Raw genomic sequence first — 19511 nt, 5'->3', positions numbered from 1 at the left:
TTTAGCATGCATTTTTCTGAAGGTTATAAAGTCTGAAACTAGTGTGTCATTATTTAGTGACTTAATTCCTAAATGATTTGCCAGAAAACCACAAATTTTATGAGGAGCAAACCAAAAATAAGAAGCAAAAAAATCTATTCATTCTTTGAAAATCTGGACAGTTGGGAGGTATAGTTCAGCTGGGGCTGTCTAAGTTTGCCGCCCTTCCCCCTTACAAAACCATGGTCGAATGGAGCCATTGCAATGATCCATTACTTTGGTACTTCACTCCATTTACCATAAACACTAATGTGCATAATGATTTACTTCTATGATGATTTGAACTTCATTTGAAAGTTTTATTTTGCATTTTACAGCACAAACACTACGACATCTGCTAAACAAACTTGGCATTAAAACTTCTCTGCTCTTGAAACTCACATTCATTGAAACAACATTAAAACCCACATTCAAAGAAAATACATTTTACCCGTGGCAGATAAAAATTAATTCTAGGCTGTTTTCAAATCATAGGCCCCTTGCATATGAAACATACATGTGCTCTTTGATACACCTTCCTATTGCTTTGAACATTTTTCCAGTAAACAATGAAACAAAACTGCCCAATTCAGAACATTTCCATCATAAAAGTCTACTCAAACTTCTACAGTCCACTATTATCAGTAAATATGCACAATTCTACAGTCCACCATTATCAGTAAATATGCACAATCTCTGAAGTAGTAAAAACGTAATCTAAATAATTCCACGTTAAATAAATCTGTAATGAAGAGGTTGCTGCTAGCAATCACCTTTATACTTCATGGCTTCATCGAAAAATAAAGTGTCTGATGCCCTGAGGAATAAATTGCCTAAATTACATTAAAAATAAGCTAGTAATATTGCAATAGGAAATGGATGGCAAACTGATAACAGGCTCATAGTTAGTATCTTAACTTTCAGTACGGCAGCATTCACCCCTTATGGGAGTAGAACCAACAACCTTCTGCATCAAAAGCAAGTACACAACCTGTTGTGCTATTAGCAATGTGAGCTGACTTAGCATAAACAGCACTAAACTTCTCTTCCCCTGCAGCACTCAGCTCCTTGTAACATCTATGCAATACTCAACTGCATCTCAACTTCACAGCACAAGAAGTCTGGAAAAAGCCAAATGTATTGGGGTGTGTCAAAAGGGCAAAAACCAGGGACACATTAAACATTGCTTGTATAATCTTGGAAAGCTGCTAGAATAAAATGCTGTGTTACCACCATACATTTTACTGCAAAGTTCCCTGTTCAAAAGAGTCAGAACAACATACCACCATGCCAAACCACCTGCTTTGTGAAATAAAAATGCTGTTACCACCGTACATTTTACTGCCAAGGTCCCTGTGCAAAACAGTCAAGAGCAACATACCACTATGCCAAATCAGCTGCTTTGTGAAAGAGAGGAAGACTGAAACTTAAATGGCTATCGTTTAATGAATTCAGTTCTCACCATAGCTGTCAACCTCTTAGCACAAAACACCTGGACAAACCCAGTAATGAGGGAATACAGCCCTCAAACATATTCAGTGAATTCAGTTCTTGCCATAGCTGTCAACCTTAGCACAAAAAACCTGGACAAAGCCAATAACAAGGTATTACAGTCCCAAAAATAAGGACAAATTTCAAATAGTCATCTTATAAACTTATTGCTATAATAAAAGGTTGTGTTACTATATATTTATTGCTAGAATAAAAAGTTGTTCTACTATGTATTTTCTGAAGAATATGAAGTCTGAAATTCAAATGCCTGTCAATTTTACTTCTGACGGAACAAAAACAATTTTCAGCAGAGACCCAGGGAGAAATACTGTAGACACATGTCTTTGTAAAATGGCAGGACACCAGAGCAAATCCACACAAACACAGGGATAAGATGCCGACTCCACACAGAAGGCACCCCAGCCAAGAATCAAACCAGAAAACCTATAGCTGTGAGGCAACAATACTGCCACCGCACCATCAAATATGTAAGGACACCAGAGCAAATCCACACAAACACAGGGATAAGATGCAGACTCCACACAGAAGGCACCCCAGCCAAGAATCAAACCAGAAAACCTATAGCTGTGAGGCAACAATACCGCCACTGCACCATCAAATATGTAAGGAAGTATACATTCAGAAACCGAAGTCTGAAATTCAAATGCCTGTCAATTTGTTAATCAGGACAGTCTGACTTGGAACAAAAAAAACAATTCTCAGCAGAGGCCCAGGAAGAAATAATGCAGACATGTCTTTGTAACATGGGAGGACACAAAAGCAAACCCACACAAACACAGGAGAAGATACAGACCCCCCCCACAAAGAAGGCACCCCAGCCAAGAATCAAACCCAAGAACCTGCAGCTGTGAGGCAACAATGCTACCACTGCACCATCAAATTTCAAGCATTGCAATATTTAAAAAACACAGATATTATGAGGAATAGATCAGATCAAATATGAGGCAAAAATCTGCAATTTTTTTACAAATGGTGGTGGGTAGGGAATTCAGGTCTTTAACACCTGCATACAAGGTACAGGGTTCAAGCCTGAGGTATTCCTTACCACACCACCATGAGTCTAACCACCAGTATATTGCAACTGGGGCATTTAATCCCTGTCTACACACTTACCTGAAGTAAATCCCGTCCGTAACTCCAAAGTACATCACCGTAAATCCTGTCCAACATCCGACCCCTATCCAAAACCCCATGCAAATCCGACCCTGCCCATCATGAAATCCTAAATCCCTGACTGCTGACGTTGCAGTCCGACCCCGACGCGTTTCCCCAGCAAGTTCCCAGGACAGTCTATGCAGTTTAAAACTGCACAGACTGCTGGGAGCTCTGTTGTCCATGTTTCTCAATCAGGACTGCTGCTGAGACAATCTGCGCATGCTCCACTGTCTCAGCAGCAGTCCGGACTAGTCCGCGAATTTTTAAATTTTTTATTTTCTATTTATTTCTTTTTAATTTTTTACTTTCAAGTTGAGGGGGCTGCAGTCCGGCAGTCCAATAGCACGGGCCGCCCCTGGTTGAAAGACGATGCAAAATCTGGTTGCGATAATACGCAAGTACTAAAATTTCTTTATATGACTCAACAGGACTGCAAGAGGATTAGGCCGATCAAGTTTCAGGAGATGCAGGTGTCACCCATTTCAAGAAGGTATCTTCCTGGAAATCATTTAAAATTATCTTTATCAACTTTAGAGTGCCTTCAAAAGAAAGATCCTCTTGAGAAGATGGAACCTGAAGAGAGAGAAAATGTATGTCTTTACTGGAAGATACAGAAAAGACATCTGGTCTAAATATGCCAGTTTATATTCTTCTTCCTTGTCCTCACAGCTGGAAATTGAATGTGGTATGAGAGTCCCTTTCATCATTTTTTAACTGAAGTTTATTCAGCTACAGAAGGATTAGGGTTAGCCCTGAAATTTGCAGTGGCCTTTTGCACTAAGTATTCATGTGCAGTTCTTTTATGGTTATACACACAGGGGCCTTTGAAGTCTGGGGAATGATGGCCCAAACCCTGGCACTCAATCCTCAAGCTGTCAGAGGTCAGCATCTAGTCCCTAAGAATATTAATCACTGAAGTATCAGACAGCTAGCCAGTTGACAGCTAGTGACTGAAAATCTCCAACATAATAGTATGAGAAACAGAAGAATAGGAAGCAGGAAAATCACAAATCTTGTTAGCCATGAAGAAGGAAGATCACAGGTTGACTCAGATGTTTGGGAAGAAAGATTTTCTTCTCCCTGTGTCTATTGGCTGAATATTGGCAAAGAACTTTCTTAGCATGTACTGCCTGTCCCAAAACTGGGTTCACTCTCACAGCCTTCTTATAATTAGCATCAACCACAGGGAAATGAGGGGAAGTTATGTGGTCTTCATTTCCTGAAGGGGATAAAATTAATGTGAAGTTCAGCTTGCAACAAGGAAGTGACCTAAGACCTTAAATTACCACTCATGTCCCACAAAATGGATTCATCTGATTCCACAGACTTAATTTTTTAGACTACAAATTTACTGGAGACATCTACTTCTTTCTTCTTTGTGTTCAGCCTTTTCATGTTTTAACCTTCTGTCTACTATAAATGCTATAAAATCCATAGCACTTATAGAGGAGTTCAGTTCTTAATACTGTGCTCTTCCCCAATTTCAACCACTATAAATCAGAATTGGCTGCTATAAGAACACTATCACCTCAGATGTTGTATTTTATAACAAAATATAAAAAGATTACCTGACAAATAATAGGCTAAAATAAAATTTTACTTAGAATGAAATGGTTGCAAACATTATTTTCTTTGATTTGGACTCAGTGACATAAGGATGTTTTAGCACAACACTTTATTGTGCTATTTCTCCCTTCGTATTCAAATCAGCATTACATCAAACACTACAGCCGTCCATACTTTCAACATCTTCAGTGAAGAGAAGACAGTTCCTAGCTGCATGGTATCCACACCTTCTCCTCAGAAAGTCTTTAAATATTACTGGAGCAGGATTATACCCTCTTTCACCTCCTTTTTTTTTTCAAAATCTCTATTTCAATTTTCTTTTTTCCAAATAACAATACAATAACTCAAAAACACAAATAAACAATAGAAATACATATCTAAAGAAAACAGACAACAATCTCATTCCGAGAAAATTATACATATATATATATACATATATGTATATATATATATATATCTATATATATATCTATATATATATATATATATATATATATATATATATATATATATATATATATATATATATATATATATATATATATATACAATATATACACTAGAAGTCACTGCATGAGTATGAGAATTCTTATGTTCATTTGGTCTCATAAGGGATAGTGGAATGGGGATAGTCTATATAGAAAGTAAAGATAGAAATTCAACCATTTATTGTATGGTTAGGGAAAATATCTAGATACTCATATACTAAGAGAAGGGGGAAGATGCAAGAAAACTGGTTATACTACATTTCATTTCTTATAGCTTTCCATGTCAATTTGTGGGCAAATTTTATTTGTCAAGAATTATATCTAGTAAGTAACCCCAATATTTTTGGTAATAGCGTTTGTTTTTGAATAAACTCATTTGTGAGATGAGATATATTTGATAGCAAGATTGCTAACATTTTCGCATGTAATTGGTGACATGAACTTCCAATTCTTTGTAATAAAGAATTTAATACTGGCACACATCGTAATAAAGACATGTTTTAATATTTTTGGAAGTTGATTGATGTTAATGTGCAATACAGCTGTCTCCCATGTAAGGGTTGATTTTTCATATCCCATCTTCTCTAATTTTACTTTCAAGGAACACCATAAGTTGTGCATCTTAGTATAGTTTCACATGACATGCAAAATATCAGCTGTTTAATCCGGACAATGGGGACATATAGGTGAAAAGTTAGGATTGACTTTATTTAATTTAGATAAGGTATAATATAGACTGTTATTTACCATAATTTGTGTATATAACAGCTTCTTGAAAGGAATGAATTTCATTGTATTTTCATTGGCTAGTTTCTTATTTTCTTCAGTCAGTGATTGATTTTTTTGTTTGCCAATAGTTTGAAAATAATAAAGAATTCTGATGTTTTGTGCTCATTACAATTTTATAAGTCCTAGAAATTGTTTTCCCTTTAATTGCAAGATTTTCAAGTATTAATTTAACTAAATTTATGTTCTGTAAGTCAGTGTGTATTTGTGAGAATTTAGCATTTATAAGATGGTGAAGTTGGTTAAGGATAATACTATATTTCTTAGGAAGTTTGAGTTCAAGTCTCATTTGCCCTGTGTTAGAGTCTTTCCATTGGTATATATCCCATATTGTGTAGTCTTTTATCAAGGGGTAGTTTGTTAGATTTACGGGTTTATTATTTATTAGTAGATTAGGATTTAGGTGTAATGGTTGTATAAGGGCAAAAGCGTCAGCTAATTGCAATGATTTAAATAGTTTCTGTGTTGTAAGAGCCATGTTTTTAATTAGTGGGTGTAGATTCTTTGTGTATATGCTAGTCTGGTTGAAATTCAAGAATGGTAGGGATTTAATATTATAGCCTAGGGATTTCAAATGTTCATATCAGGTTTTGGTCCACTGGGGTGACCAAGTGTTTATATATGAGTCACAGTTTATTATTTGTACTAGTCTGTAGACAGTAATTATACTATAGAAAAGCTTAAAATCAGGCAACCCCAATCCCCCCTTATCTTTGGCGAGTACAAGTTTTCCATATTTAATTCTGGTAGATTTGGGATACCATAAGAAGATATAGCATTTTCCATGGCAAGGAAGAAGTTTTGGGGAATATTTGAAAAAGTAGCATTCAATTGAAAGAGTATTCTTGGTAGAAAATTCATCTTGACAACACTAGCTTTTGACAGTAGAGACATATTGATGTTCTTCCATCTATCAATATCATTTTGAATACTAGTCTATGTACTTAGGAGGTTATTGTTTATAATATCTTTGAAGTCCGAAGTAAATAGTATTCCTAGATATTTTATCTGATAGTTTATTTTGATCTCACTCATGGGAAAGTACAATTCTTTATGACCTATAGGATTGAGGGGAAATGTGTGTGACTTATTTAAATTTAAGTTATAGTTTGAAACTAGCGAGAACTCATCAATAGCTTTAAGTATTTTTGGGAGGTCAGTAGTGGGGAGTTGGAAGTATATATTTAAGTCATCGGCAAAGGCCAAGTATATAAGATTTGTATTGTGGATTCTGGGAATATGATGAAAGTTTTTTTGTGAAATAAACAGAAGGGGTTCTAGATAAAGATTAAATAGGTATGGCGAAAGAGGACATCCTTGCCTTGTATCATTGGATAAGAGTACCCTCTTTCACTTCCTAAGTTAACAAATAAATCCTACTGTTAGATGTTACACAACCTGTATCATCTTAAAACATGTACCCTTACTCCCCTGAGTGGCATGCATATCCATTTGTAACATAATTCAAACTGCTAAAAATAACACAGTTTTGATTTTATTTAGATAGTGTACCAGTAAATAAGCTTACCTGCCTCTGTAGCCTACAAAAGCTTTGATGTGTAAATCCACTGGAACATCTTTTGGAGGACTGATTGGGACACAAATATGACCTGAGAGATTCTGTACAGAAGGATGTACAACGTGACTTTCACCTTCAAATATTCCTTCAGCAAAAATTAGTACTGCCCGTATAATTGTATCTGTGCAGGGAAAAAAGTTGGAAGTACCTGAGTTAACAAAGTTGAATTAAAAAGCAAAAGTGGGCAAAGAGTTAAAACAGCAAAGAAACCAAGAGTCTCAATGAAGTGTTGAAGATGATATTTAACAGCATTTTTAAACAGTTTTATTAAATTATCACTTAAGACGTAGATACACATACATTAAAAGAAAACTACAAACCATATTAACATTTTCCATTTGCCTACATTATATATCACATATGCTTTCCTTAATAACTGTCATCAATCCAATACTACATAAAGTATTCCATTCCTACCCTCCTTTAAATCTCACTCCTCCTCCTGAACATTATTCTGCATGTATTGCTCCCACAAATTCTACTTCTACGTATTTTACTCCTTCCCTTTTCTAAATATTCCTCTTCCAGTTATTTTATCACTTTTACAGTATTTATTACATCAAATACAGTAGTTTTAGACTTTGATTTCCATTTGCAAATAACGGCTTTGTTGACAACCAACAGATTCAAACATAAGGCATTACACTAAGTCTAGGCAATTCTGATCCCGTGCCCCAGCTCAAAATAATTATTTCCTTAGTTACAGCTATTTGCTCATCCAATATTTCTGACTGAGTACTCTATAGGGAATTTTTAAAATCTGCAGACTCATTAAACTCCCCAAAAAAGATATTATGTACTTAACCATAACATTCCATTTGCGTTGTCCATTTTCATTCTTCCTCAACTGATGGGTTCAGATCCGATATTCAGATATGACTTGATTGTTACCAAACTACATGGTAACCAAAAAGCTCTCGGGTTCCTCCCTTGCCCATTATGCACCAACCCTAAGCTACCTCAGATCTTGTTTGCTGATTTTTATCAGAAAAGAAATGTTTAACATGCATTAATATAGGATATGTAAAATTGCATATGCTCAGTTTAGGAGAAAACCATATCTAAAGCTCAGAATAAAGGACAATGATGTTCCTCTAACAGCTCATTCTTCCATAAGTTTGTAAATATAAAAGGATGGGGGTTGGTGGGAGGGAAGTTCAGGAAGAACGAAAATGGACAACACTGATGGAACGTTATGATAAGTACATAACTGATATTAGATTTTGACACCACTTGGGTAGGAAGGAGGCATTTGTTCATAGTTTCACTCTGTCCTTGTGAAAGACTAATTACAAAGGGTTTGAAGACAATGCTTGAATATCTGAAATTCATCTAGCAGAGGTAACGGCCACTAGGAAAAACAGTTTTCCAAGAAAGATATTTAAAGTCTCATTTAGCTGTTGGTTCAAAGGAGGGAATGTATTAGCACTTGCAGTACCAGGTTGAGATCCCTTGGGGGAGTAGGGCCCTTAAACAAGAGTCTCAAAAGGAGAGTGCCTCACAAGAAAGCTTTGCACAACTTACAAGAGGCTACTAAGAAATTTTCAAATTCAATGTGAAAGTATGATCTCGCTACTAAATGAACTTAAATGGTACAGGAACTAGACCCTTCTTTAAAAAGTAGGGCTAAAAATTCAAGTATGTTATGTATCTGAGCTGAAAAAGGTTCAAAATGATTTTGTTTTGCCCAGTAAACAAATCTTTTCCATTTACCTGAATAAAGATTTTGTGTTGAAGGCTTATATGTGGGACAGAAGAAGACAGCATCAGTTGTCTAGCTATTAATGGAAATGGAGAAAGCAGGCCATCAGACTGAGGTTTGATATGTCAGGATGGATCATACTTGTCGAGTGAAACAGGTGGTCTGGAGTCAGATCAAGAATCCAAGGTTGGTGAAGTAAGTGAGGCCAAAGGAAGGGAAACCAAATCTGTTGAGGTCAGTAAGGTGAAATGAGGATGACTTTGATCTGCAACATGGCAGCTTTCTGCAGAAATTTTGGAATTAATGGGATTGGTGGGTAGGCATAAAGTACACTGGGGGCCAATTGTGAAGTAGAGCATCCCTCCCTGATTTCCCCTGTGGGGGATTAGGGCAAAGTAGCTGCTGCAATTGCTATTTAAGGAAGAAGCAAAAAGATCACAGCAAGGCTGGCCCCATTGACAAAAAATAATTTTCGTTATGTTCTTGTTGAGAGACCACTCGTGAGGTAGAAGAATGCACCTGCTCAGTTTGTCTGCTATCACATTGGACTTCCCCAGAATGTGCGTTGCAATGAGAAAGTGGTTTGATGCGCTCGCCCATTGCCAAACTCTGAGTGCTTCTCAACACAAGGGTAAAATCTGGTCCCTCCCTATTTGTTAATGTACCAGATTACTGACTATGTCCATTTGAACTGTAATCATCCCCGAAGGGAGAATGTCTTGGAAGGCCTGCAACACTAAAAGCACTGCTCTCATCTCTAGGACACTGATATGCAAAAGTTGGCCTCTTTGAGGGATCAAGTGCCTTGGGCTGTTTTCCCCAGAAAATACCCCCCAGCCCAACTGGGGAGCATCCGTGGTCACTATGGCCTTGGGCTGAAGGAGGATGAATGGACGGCCTAGTGGAACCTGATCTGACTGAATCCACCACCTGAGATCTCTCTTGCAAGTCAGTGATCTGTATTTGGGTCGACAAGGATTGGTAAAATATCAACCATTGGGGTGCCAACATCCATTGGAGAATTCTCACATAAAATCTGTCTGAAGGTACTAGTGTTACTGTCGCTGACATTGATCCTGGACCCTGAAGGATCAAGTGGGCTGAAATCTTGGTACTGCAGCTTATTGTTCTGACCTGTGATCTTATGGTTTGTACTCTTGAGGGAGGTAGTGAAACTATTGAGTTTTTGTTGAAAACTGCTCCTATGAATTGAGCTGGTTCCAGCTGACACTTGTCATAGTTTACAGTTATTCCCAGATGAGAACAAGTATGGAGAACCTGATCTCTTGCCCTAATCAATTGATGCCTGGTCATGGAGGTAATGAGCCAGTCGTCTAGATATGGCAACACCTGGAATCCTTGCAGTCTCAAGTGAGTTGCTACTACTGCCATGCATTTGGTTAACACCCTGGGGCTGTGGTGAGACCAAAGGGAACAGCTCTAAACTGGTTGTGACTGGTTTCTAGCCGGAAGCGTAGATACCTTCTGGATCACCTGTTGATCTTTATGTGATAGTACACATCCTGTAGGTCTATCGAGCACATCCAGTCATTCTAGCTCGAAAAGGGGGAATGGACTGAACCGTGACTATCCAAAACTTGATATGTTGAATTGACTTGTTCAAGCTGATGAGATACAAGACTGTTCTCCAGTCCCTTGTTTTCTTTGCCACTAAAAAGAACCTTGAGTAAGTTCTGGATTCTATCCAGTCTAGCAGGTCCTCCTGGACTGGCTTTTTTCTAGCCGCTGTTGTATTTGAACTGCTGCTTCTTCCCTCTGACTGGGTGGAACATTGAGTAGGTTTCTTGAGATTGGAGGCAGATATAGCCTCTGGATATAATCTTCTGCACCCAAGTATCTTTTGTGTCTAGCCAGGCTCTCTGGTGCAGAGATAATCAACTACTGACTGCCTCCAAGGTAGACAATCAGGCCTCCTTTCAGGAGTGCCGGTAGGGTCTGCCCAAGAATGAATCTCTGGACTGCTGGTTTTGTGAGCCTCCTCTGCCACAGGGGGCAGTGTCGACCATTAGACTGAGACTTCCTGAACTGCATTTTCCAACCACCTTGTTGATTCCTGGAAAAGGGTTTTTGAGGAGTAGAAAAATGTACACCCACTGTAGAGGGGCTTTCCATCCTTCTCACACCTAGATAAGGTGTCCTTCACTTTGGGGCCAAAGACGTGCCATCAAAAGGAGCATTGAAGAATGAAAACTTGAAGGGCACTGCAAAATCACATAAGCACATACAGGCATGTCCACTAATGGAAATGCCTGAACCCATTGTCCTTGAGGTTCCTTTGGCTACATGTGAAATAAGCCTCATGGATGAATTCGAAATAGATTTCAGGGTAACCAACTGAGAAGTCACGGATTGGACTTCTGCAGAAATGGATCCTGAGACAGTATTTGACAGTTCCTTAATCAAATGCCTCTGTAACCTTGTGAAATGTACCAAATAATTTAGTGACCTTAGAGCAAAGGTTGCTGATGCATAGACAAGCTTCCCAAACCTGTCCATCACCATAGACTACCTGTTAGGGGGATGAAGAGTGGAACTGTCTTCAGCAAGTTTTTTAGTGGCTGCTGCCACAACCATGGCATCAATGGGCACCTCTTTAGCCCAAAACTTCTTCACTGAAGGTGGTGCCAGGACCTTTCCAGTCTTCTGTGTATGGATTCAACTGTCTCGTGTTCCTTCCGCACCCATCGAGAGAGCAATTCAATAAGCTTTGAAGTGGGAGGGAGTAATCCAGGAGGTAGATGGACCAGTATAGAAAGCCTCCATGAATACAGACTCCTTGGATGAAGGGTTACTGGGTGTCCAACCACCTCTCTGTTTTAGGATCTCAAGGATGTCTCCAAATGAGACATCTTCAGGAGGTAATCGTGGGGACCTTTCACCTTCATCAAAGTCCGTATACTTCTTGCACTTCTTCCTAGGGACCTCCTCATTAGGATGCTCCAGGGAGGTATTGGAAGAAACTGAAATACCCTGCTGGGAAGCCTGGGGGTCTCTGACTGGCTGTCCTTGTGGTAAAGAGTGATGAGGCACCAAGAGCAGAGATATCAAGGTAGAAGGTTGAAGATCCGACGAGGTTGGATCCATCCATTCTGCCAGGGCAGAAAAAACCTCTTCACAACCTCAAAGACTGACCGCTCCTGAGAGAGAAAAACCCTCTGCTCTGAAAAGACATGCTTCTGGACTGCTGTCCTCTCCTGTTCCAAAAGCAATCTCCCCGAGGAGGAAGCTGGAGCTGAACTATCCAGTGCCAAAGCTACAAGGTGCAGAGACAGCTCTGGTAACTGCAGAGTCAACTCCCAACACCTCAGATCCAACTGGGAAGGTACGGCTCCAACAGCCCTCCAGATCCAACTGAACAGAAGCACTCAGGGTAAGCTTCAGATCTAAAGATATTGTTGTCTTCAGATCTGAGCCAGTTGGAGCTGGAAGCCTCAGATCCAGGGAGTCTGGAACAGTTGAAGGAATCAGAGGAGGAACTTGAAGTGGAGGAGTATTTGAAGGACAGACCTCCTGACCCAAACTGTAGGAATCGATAAGACACTCATCTGACTCTGCAACAAGAGGATCTTCCACAACACTCTCTCCACATCTTCCTCTGTCAAACTTCTGAAAGAACGAGTCAAAACTAGAGAGGGGTACCTGGATTGGTGATGCTCCGAAAAGGGTAAGGGCATCCTTGAAGGCACCAGATCAACTGACAGTGGATATCTTGTCCTGGGAAGAGAAATAAGGCTTGAGACAGTCGGATCTGATAGCTCTTTTGCCAGATCAGAGGTAGTTGGGTCCATCAATTTTTTTCTTTTTCAGATCGGAGGGTGAGGTACTTTTGGATCTTATGGATCCAGCTTATATCTTTTCCTGGGATGCTCCAAAACCAGGATGGATAATGTGGATGGTTTTGGAGATGATGGCTTCAACTCTTTACTTTTATTGTTGGGGGATAGAGCCCCAGATATTGCCTCTTCAAATGCAGATGTAGTAAGCCTTTCAATCTAAGTTTATTCTTTCTATGAGCGCCCTAAGGTAGAAACCATGGCAGATGGAACAATCCTCTTGAAGATGTAAAGGCCCAAGGCAGTAAACAGAAATAGTGTGGGCATGTGATATTGGTAGTTTTTGCCTACACTTAACGCACTTTTTAAAACCCAGTGGGGCCTTTTTCCGCCATAATACAGGCAAATATAAAGAAGAAAATTTAAGAAAGAACACTTTTTTTAAAAAGTCAGAAGGTAGAAAAAAACACTACCAGCAATGGTAATAAAAGGCTACACCAAGTGTTGAAAGGAAAGGAAATTACTAACAATAGTAATTTTAGGCGTACACCCTGTAGAATAATTTAAGGGACAAGAAATATATAAAATATAAGAAATATTAGAAAAATATAGAGATTTAGAAGAGAATAATCACTTATCTGAAAAAGCTCAAGAGGTAGGTCAACCACATCTTTCGTGGAAAGAGGCAAATGAGATCTGAGGTAGCTTAGGGTTGGTGCATTATGGGTAAGGGAGAAGTGGAGAGCTTTTTGGTTACCACGAGATTTAGTAATGGCCGAGTTGGATCCAAGAATTGGATCCGAACCATCAGTTGAGCACAAAATGAAAACTGACATCAGATCATATGTTTCCAGTTACCCCGTTCTTCCCCTTCCCAACTCCAGCATTTAGTATCTAGCAGTGGAAAAAATATTTGTCACTTTCTTGAGGTATAAAATACCTATGCAAACAATTCCAAGCAAAAATCTTAAACCTTCTGGACCCTGTTGCATGGCTGGGAGCCATACATTTATCCTCTCATTGTTCCTTTGTAAATTGATTTTCTAGTCTCTCTTCCCATTCTCTTCTATCCCCGTCTGATTGAGCCTTACAATTATTCTATAATATTGTATATGCTTTACTAATTAACCCCTTTTAACAGTAGCCTATGTTCTAGATTTGACTAAAAACTCTGCCAAAGCTGGTCTTTGACTTGGGGCTCCCCTAGCCTTTCCTCTTTGCCTATACTTTGACATCAGTCCATGGTGGGGTAGGCAGACTCTAACCTGCAATCTACACTTTTTCTTGGCCTAATCCCACTCTATTACCTTTCCCGCTCTAGTCATTTGCTCCCAATACTTTGGTTCCTTTGTTAGTTTTCGCCAGTAAATTCCAGCCTCCTCTTGCCTGTTTTCTGTACACCTACTTGCAGTAATACCTATTGGCAAAAATCTTTCTCCAGTCCTATGTTGGCCTAATTCTTAAAATATTTCTTCAACTTTATGAATATGATATTATGTATAGTTATTATTCTCTTAAGGATCTGTATCCAAAATCCCCATCTCTCTTTCCTTATTTCTTGAACTTTTCCCTGCTTCATCATCATCATTCCTTTCCACTTGAATTATAAGCTTATGCTTGTGTTATGTATATGAGCCTTAACTGCAGAGCTCTAAAATATCCTTTTAAATCAGGAGGATCAGCTTGTCCCACTTAACCCTTGCCCTTTCCCCCTCCAAGATAAATTCTTTCAACTTTTTATTGATTATTCTCCACACCTTCTCCTCTGTTTGATAAAAATATGCTTGACTTGTATATAAATTTAAAGGGACTAAAAATGTTTTCACTGCTTGTATTTTACTAGCTATAAACAAAAGCTTCTAGTTTTTCAATTTTTCTATTATTTTTTGTTTAATCTCTTCTCACATATCCTTGTGTGTCATAACAGAAGCCTTTTTAACCCATATGCCTAAATACTTCATTTTATTATTTCCCATAAATAAGGGCATTGCTGTACCAATTCATGTCTGGGTGCATAATTTACTGATATAGCCTTTGTTTTAGCTTTATTAATGTTCTATCTTGACAAAATATGCAACTGTCTCAAAATGTTCCACACCACCAATGTCTTTTTATAGATTTACCAAGTACAAAATAATATCACCTGCAAATAAAGTCAACCTTTCTAGATTATCATACCAATTATATCTTTGAATTTCAGAGCCCCTTATTTTCTTTTCTAGTGGCTCTAAATATAAAGCAAACAACAAGGGGAAACAGGACACGACTGCCTGGTTCCTCTGTTTAAACAACTTAGGGAAGAGGAACCCTCCCACTTTACTTCTTGTCTACAATCCTTTATATCCTCCTAATTAATCTTATTGTATCAGGGAATGAAAATACTTCCACTGCACTACTCATAAAATCTCAGCTTAATCTCTTGAATGCTTGCTTTGCATTAAGACCCACCAACAGCAGTATTTTCTTACACACTGCTTCTCTCTCGATCATTGTTCTATTAATGTCAAAAGTTTGCCTCCCTTCCTCAAAATCACATTTATCCATATCTATCAGTTTTGAAAACACGTCTGTCATTATTTTAGTTAGTACAGACATAGGCACTTTAGAATCATGATTTAAATTTGAAATGGGTCTATATGAAGCTCGGTCTGATGCGTCTTTACCCTCTCTGGGTAATATAGCCACCACAGCTTTCTTCCAAGATGTTGGGGCTTCCCTTCCTTTTAAAATACTATTAAACAACATTTTCTGAAGCTTTATAATTCTCTTCCCTCCTAACCTCTACAGGAATATCACCTCCTCCAATCTGAACTACTATTTGTTGAGCCTCATCTACCTCTAACTTTAGCATAATTAAGTCTTCCACAAATATTTCCATTTGTGGTCCTTCTTGGTTTCCATGTTCCTCTGCTTTATACAAATGTTCATAACATTTTCAAACTATCTCTAATACCGCTACAGGATTTCTGGTCATTTTTCTTGTCACAGGTTCCCCAAGTTTTACGACAACCTTTTCTACTTTCCATTGCTTAAGAGTTTGGGCTAAAAGTCTTTGCGTTCTGGAATTATCAAAAATAGTTCCTTAACAGCAATCTTTCTAAATTAATGCACATTATGCAACTACTCCCTTACTTTCTCTTCAGCACTCTGCAGTTGCTCCTCTTCTTGTTCGAAGAAATTCCCCTTACTTTGCAATACTTTAACTTTTGTTAGCCCCATTAAATAATTCATATCACTAATTAACCATATCGCTTTCTCTTTTATTTCCACCTGATTTGTAAATCATAACTTCATTTTACCCCACTCACTAGCTATCAGTTCTGAAGAAAATTCGATCCTCCCTAAAAGCTTTGAATAATTTTTGAATTTCTCTCTTTTTTTAATAGGTAGGTGGTAAAGTGCTAGTGTCTGATTTTCACTTCATTACCCTGCATTTTTAATTTAATCTGCATTGACGCATGACCTGAAATAGTTATTGGACATGTGTTGAAGCTTTCAGTTAAATGCACGTTTTCCTGTGAAATATACTGTCTGTCCAATGAAAGAGTAAAATGCAAAAATCACAAAAACGGAACTCCACACAAGTAAAGACAAGTATCCAAAATATAATTACAACGTGGTGTTCCTGTAGGCAGAAATACCAACACACACTTAGGAACAAAAAAAAGAAATTTAATGTGGTAAGCGTTTTCACGGTTTTAGAACAGCTTCATCAGACATCACAATCAAAAAAACGCAACTTATATTCAAACTAACCAATCACCATTAACAAACAATTAATTAATTAATTAATAAAACAAAGAATAATATCTTAGTCAAAACACAAAGTAACAGCTTCTAAGACATGTGCATATACCTAAAAATGCAAAACATAAAAATAAATAAATAGTATATATAGGTAAAAACCTTAAAAGATATTAATGCTTAAAAGGCCTCTGTTTCAAAAAAGGTATCAGCGAGACCATATAATTTAATCCCAGGGGGATGGTCTGCTCTAAAAAGCAAAATCCATTTTTGCTCACATGATTCCATCTTAACCTTAATATCACCTCCCCTTACAATCTCAGGTACAATTTCTAATGCAAAAAATGTGAAATGTTGTTCATCACTTGACCCCACATGTTTAGCCAAAGCATTTGTTTCTTTATTATTCCTGATATCCCACACAAGTACTCGCTCTCTAAATGAGCGACTGGTCTTCCCAATATAGTATGCCCCATAAGATGTACAGAAAGCATAATAAACTATATTCTTGGTACTACAGTCAGCTTAGAAAGAAAACTCAACAGTCTTTTCCTGTGTCAGATGGGCAAAGCTACAACTTATATGTACATATTTACACATGCTACATTGCTACAAGGAAAAGTCCCTTCCATGCAGCCATGGCCCTTTATACCCCAGACATAGCCTTTGTAACAGAAACCTGACTTGAGCCAAATATAAAATCAGAAGAAATACCCCCTGATGGATATAGCATCATTAGAAAGGATAGATTATCAAAACGTGGTGGGGGCATTGCTATCATATACAACGATAACCTCAAAATAAACTAAACTCCATCCCACCTAAACCACCTAGTTCAGAAATTTTAGCTGCCAGGCTCAATATAAGTCAACACAATCTATCATCATATTAGCTATCTACCTCCCTCCTTCAAATAATCTACACAATATTGAAAATATACTTGAATGGGCTTCCTCTAACTTTAGTCATGAAATAGTAATACTTGGTGACTTTAACCTAGACTGGCTCACCTGCTCCTCCAATACACCAACAAATTTTGTAAACCTATACAATTTCCACCAAAATATGCACCACCCTTCCCGCATAGATAAGCATACAAATAGACATTCCACCCTTGATTGGATTCTAACAAATAGAATTAACATCAACTATGAGGCTGGCTGGCTGCCTAACTGACACTTTAGATGATCATCTCCCAGCATACCTAATAAGAAAAAACTCAAACATTTGTGGTAATATCACTTACCGCTACACTCAAAATAAAAAAAAAACAGTTTTCTCTATCCATCTTTCAAACTCTCTTAAAACAACAAAACTGGGCACCACTAAAAACCTTACAACTGGACCAAGCAGTTCAGTACTTTAATAACATTTTCCTGCTAACCTTAAATAAGCTTACCCCACTTAGAAAAATTCACACCAAAACCAGAAAGAAACAATATTATTACTCAAGCAAAGAGACAAAGCATAGTCCCTCTATCTGTCTAATAGAAGTGAGGCTAATCTCACCACCTTCAAACAACTTAGAAATCATGCTAAGAAACAAATCAAAATAGACAAAAAAAAAGAAGTTATGTACCTACCATAATGTTCCATGTTAGTTGTCCTTCATTTTGCCTTCCATCTTGCTGGATGGGTTCAGAGCCAATCCTTGGCTCCGACTCTGCCACTTTCTATAGCTCGAGAGCTCTTCACTGGCTCGAGGCTACCCCTTATCCCAGAATGCCCAGCGTCAGCTACCCAGATCTCGTTTGAGACAGCTCACACTAGACATAATCATAGAAGATAATCCATTATTATTAAACCTGGATATACAGTAAATTGTCATGGTTTGCTTGCAAAGCAACTAACAAAACAAGTTAGCCAGTGGAACCATTGAAAAACTCCTCTCACTCCTCGAGGAAGGGGGAAGGAGGGAGGGACGCAAGAAGGAAGGTGAGATGAAGGACAACTAACATGAAACGTTATGGTAGGTACATAACTTCTTTATGTTAAGGTGTCCAATCTCACCTTCATTCTTGCTGGATGGGACAGCATCCCTAGCACCTCAATCCTGGGTGGCTCATTGGAACAGACTCTTCAGAACTGTGGAACCAAAGGAAGCCCTGCCCCGGGAGACCACATCTACTTTGTAATGAGAAATAAATGTACAAAGATCTGCCCAAGTAGCTGCTGCACAAATTGAATCTATGGGCAATCTAGATTGAAAAGCTACCGAAGTAGCTACTGACCTGGTTGAATGACCTTTGGGTCTTGCTGGAAGATCTTTTTGTCGCAAATGGTAAGTATAGGCAATGGTGTCTGATAACCATTTTGACAAGGTTACTTTAGAAACTGGAAGGCCTTGTTTGTTGTTAGCAAATTAAAGGAACAACTGATCTGATTTTCTCAACTCTTTAGCTGTATGGAGATAGAAACAGAGTTGTCTATGCACATCTAATTGGTGTAATCTGTATTCTGCCTTGTTGGAATGATTAGGGAAAAAGACAGGAAGTTCAATGGATTGATTCAAATTGTGTTCTGAACAAACTTTAGGTAGAAAAGATGGGTTGGTTCTCAGAGAAACTCTGTCTTTTTAAAAAAAACAGGTATGGAGGGCGAATACATAGGGCATGGAGCTCTGAAATACGTCTGGCAGAAGTAATAGCAACTAGGAAGAGAGTTTTCCAAGAGAGAAATTTCAAAGAACATGATGCTGCTGGTTCAAAGGGTGGCAGTATCAAGGAGGCCAGAACCAAACTGAGATCCCAAAGTGGAAGGGGCTCTCTCACTGGGGCCTAAGAAGAGATGTACCTCTCATAATTGGTATTGAATTGGTAATGACTGGCCCCTAGCCAGAAGCGTAGAAATCATCTGGACCGTCTGTCCATTTTTATATGATAGTACGTGTCCTGAAGATCTATGGAGCACATCCAATTGTCCTGACCCAGAAAGGGGAGAACAGACTGCAGTGTTACCATCCGGAACTTTTCTTTTTGTATAGATTTGTTTAATCTGCTGAGATCCAGAACTGGTCTCCAGTCCCCTATCTTTTTGGGCACTAAAAAGAATCTTGAGTAAGTTCCGCATCCTACTTGGTCTGCGGGGACTTCCTGGATGGCTCTTTTTTCTAGCAGTCTTGAAACTTCTGTGACTGCCTGCTCCCTTAGATTGGGTAGAACATCTGG

At 38.4% G+C, this 19511-nt stretch overlaps 1 protein-coding gene across 1 annotated transcript in view; it reads right to left on the bottom strand.

Annotated features, from left to right (window-relative positions):
• Window positions 1–19511, bottom strand: part of BBS2 (Bardet-Biedl syndrome 2) — a 1992563-nt gene that overhangs the window by 592700 nt on the left and 1380352 nt on the right. The window contains exon 11 of the mRNA XM_044079541.1: window positions 7054–7225. Within this exon, the coding sequence (XP_043935476.1) occupies window positions 7054–7225 (172 nt within the window). The remainder of the gene's footprint in view (window positions 1–7053; window positions 7226–19511) is intronic.

The sequence above is a fragment of the Protopterus annectens genome, chromosome 8.part0, assembly GCF_019279795.1.
Source record: "Protopterus annectens isolate FY-2018-M chromosome 8.part0, PAN1.0, whole genome shotgun sequence".
NCBI classification, from domain to species: Eukaryota; Metazoa; Chordata; order Ceratodontiformes; family Protopteridae; genus Protopterus; species Protopterus annectens.
The sequence above is the reverse complement of the archived record's forward strand: the minus strand, read 5'-3'. Positions and strand labels throughout refer to the sequence as shown.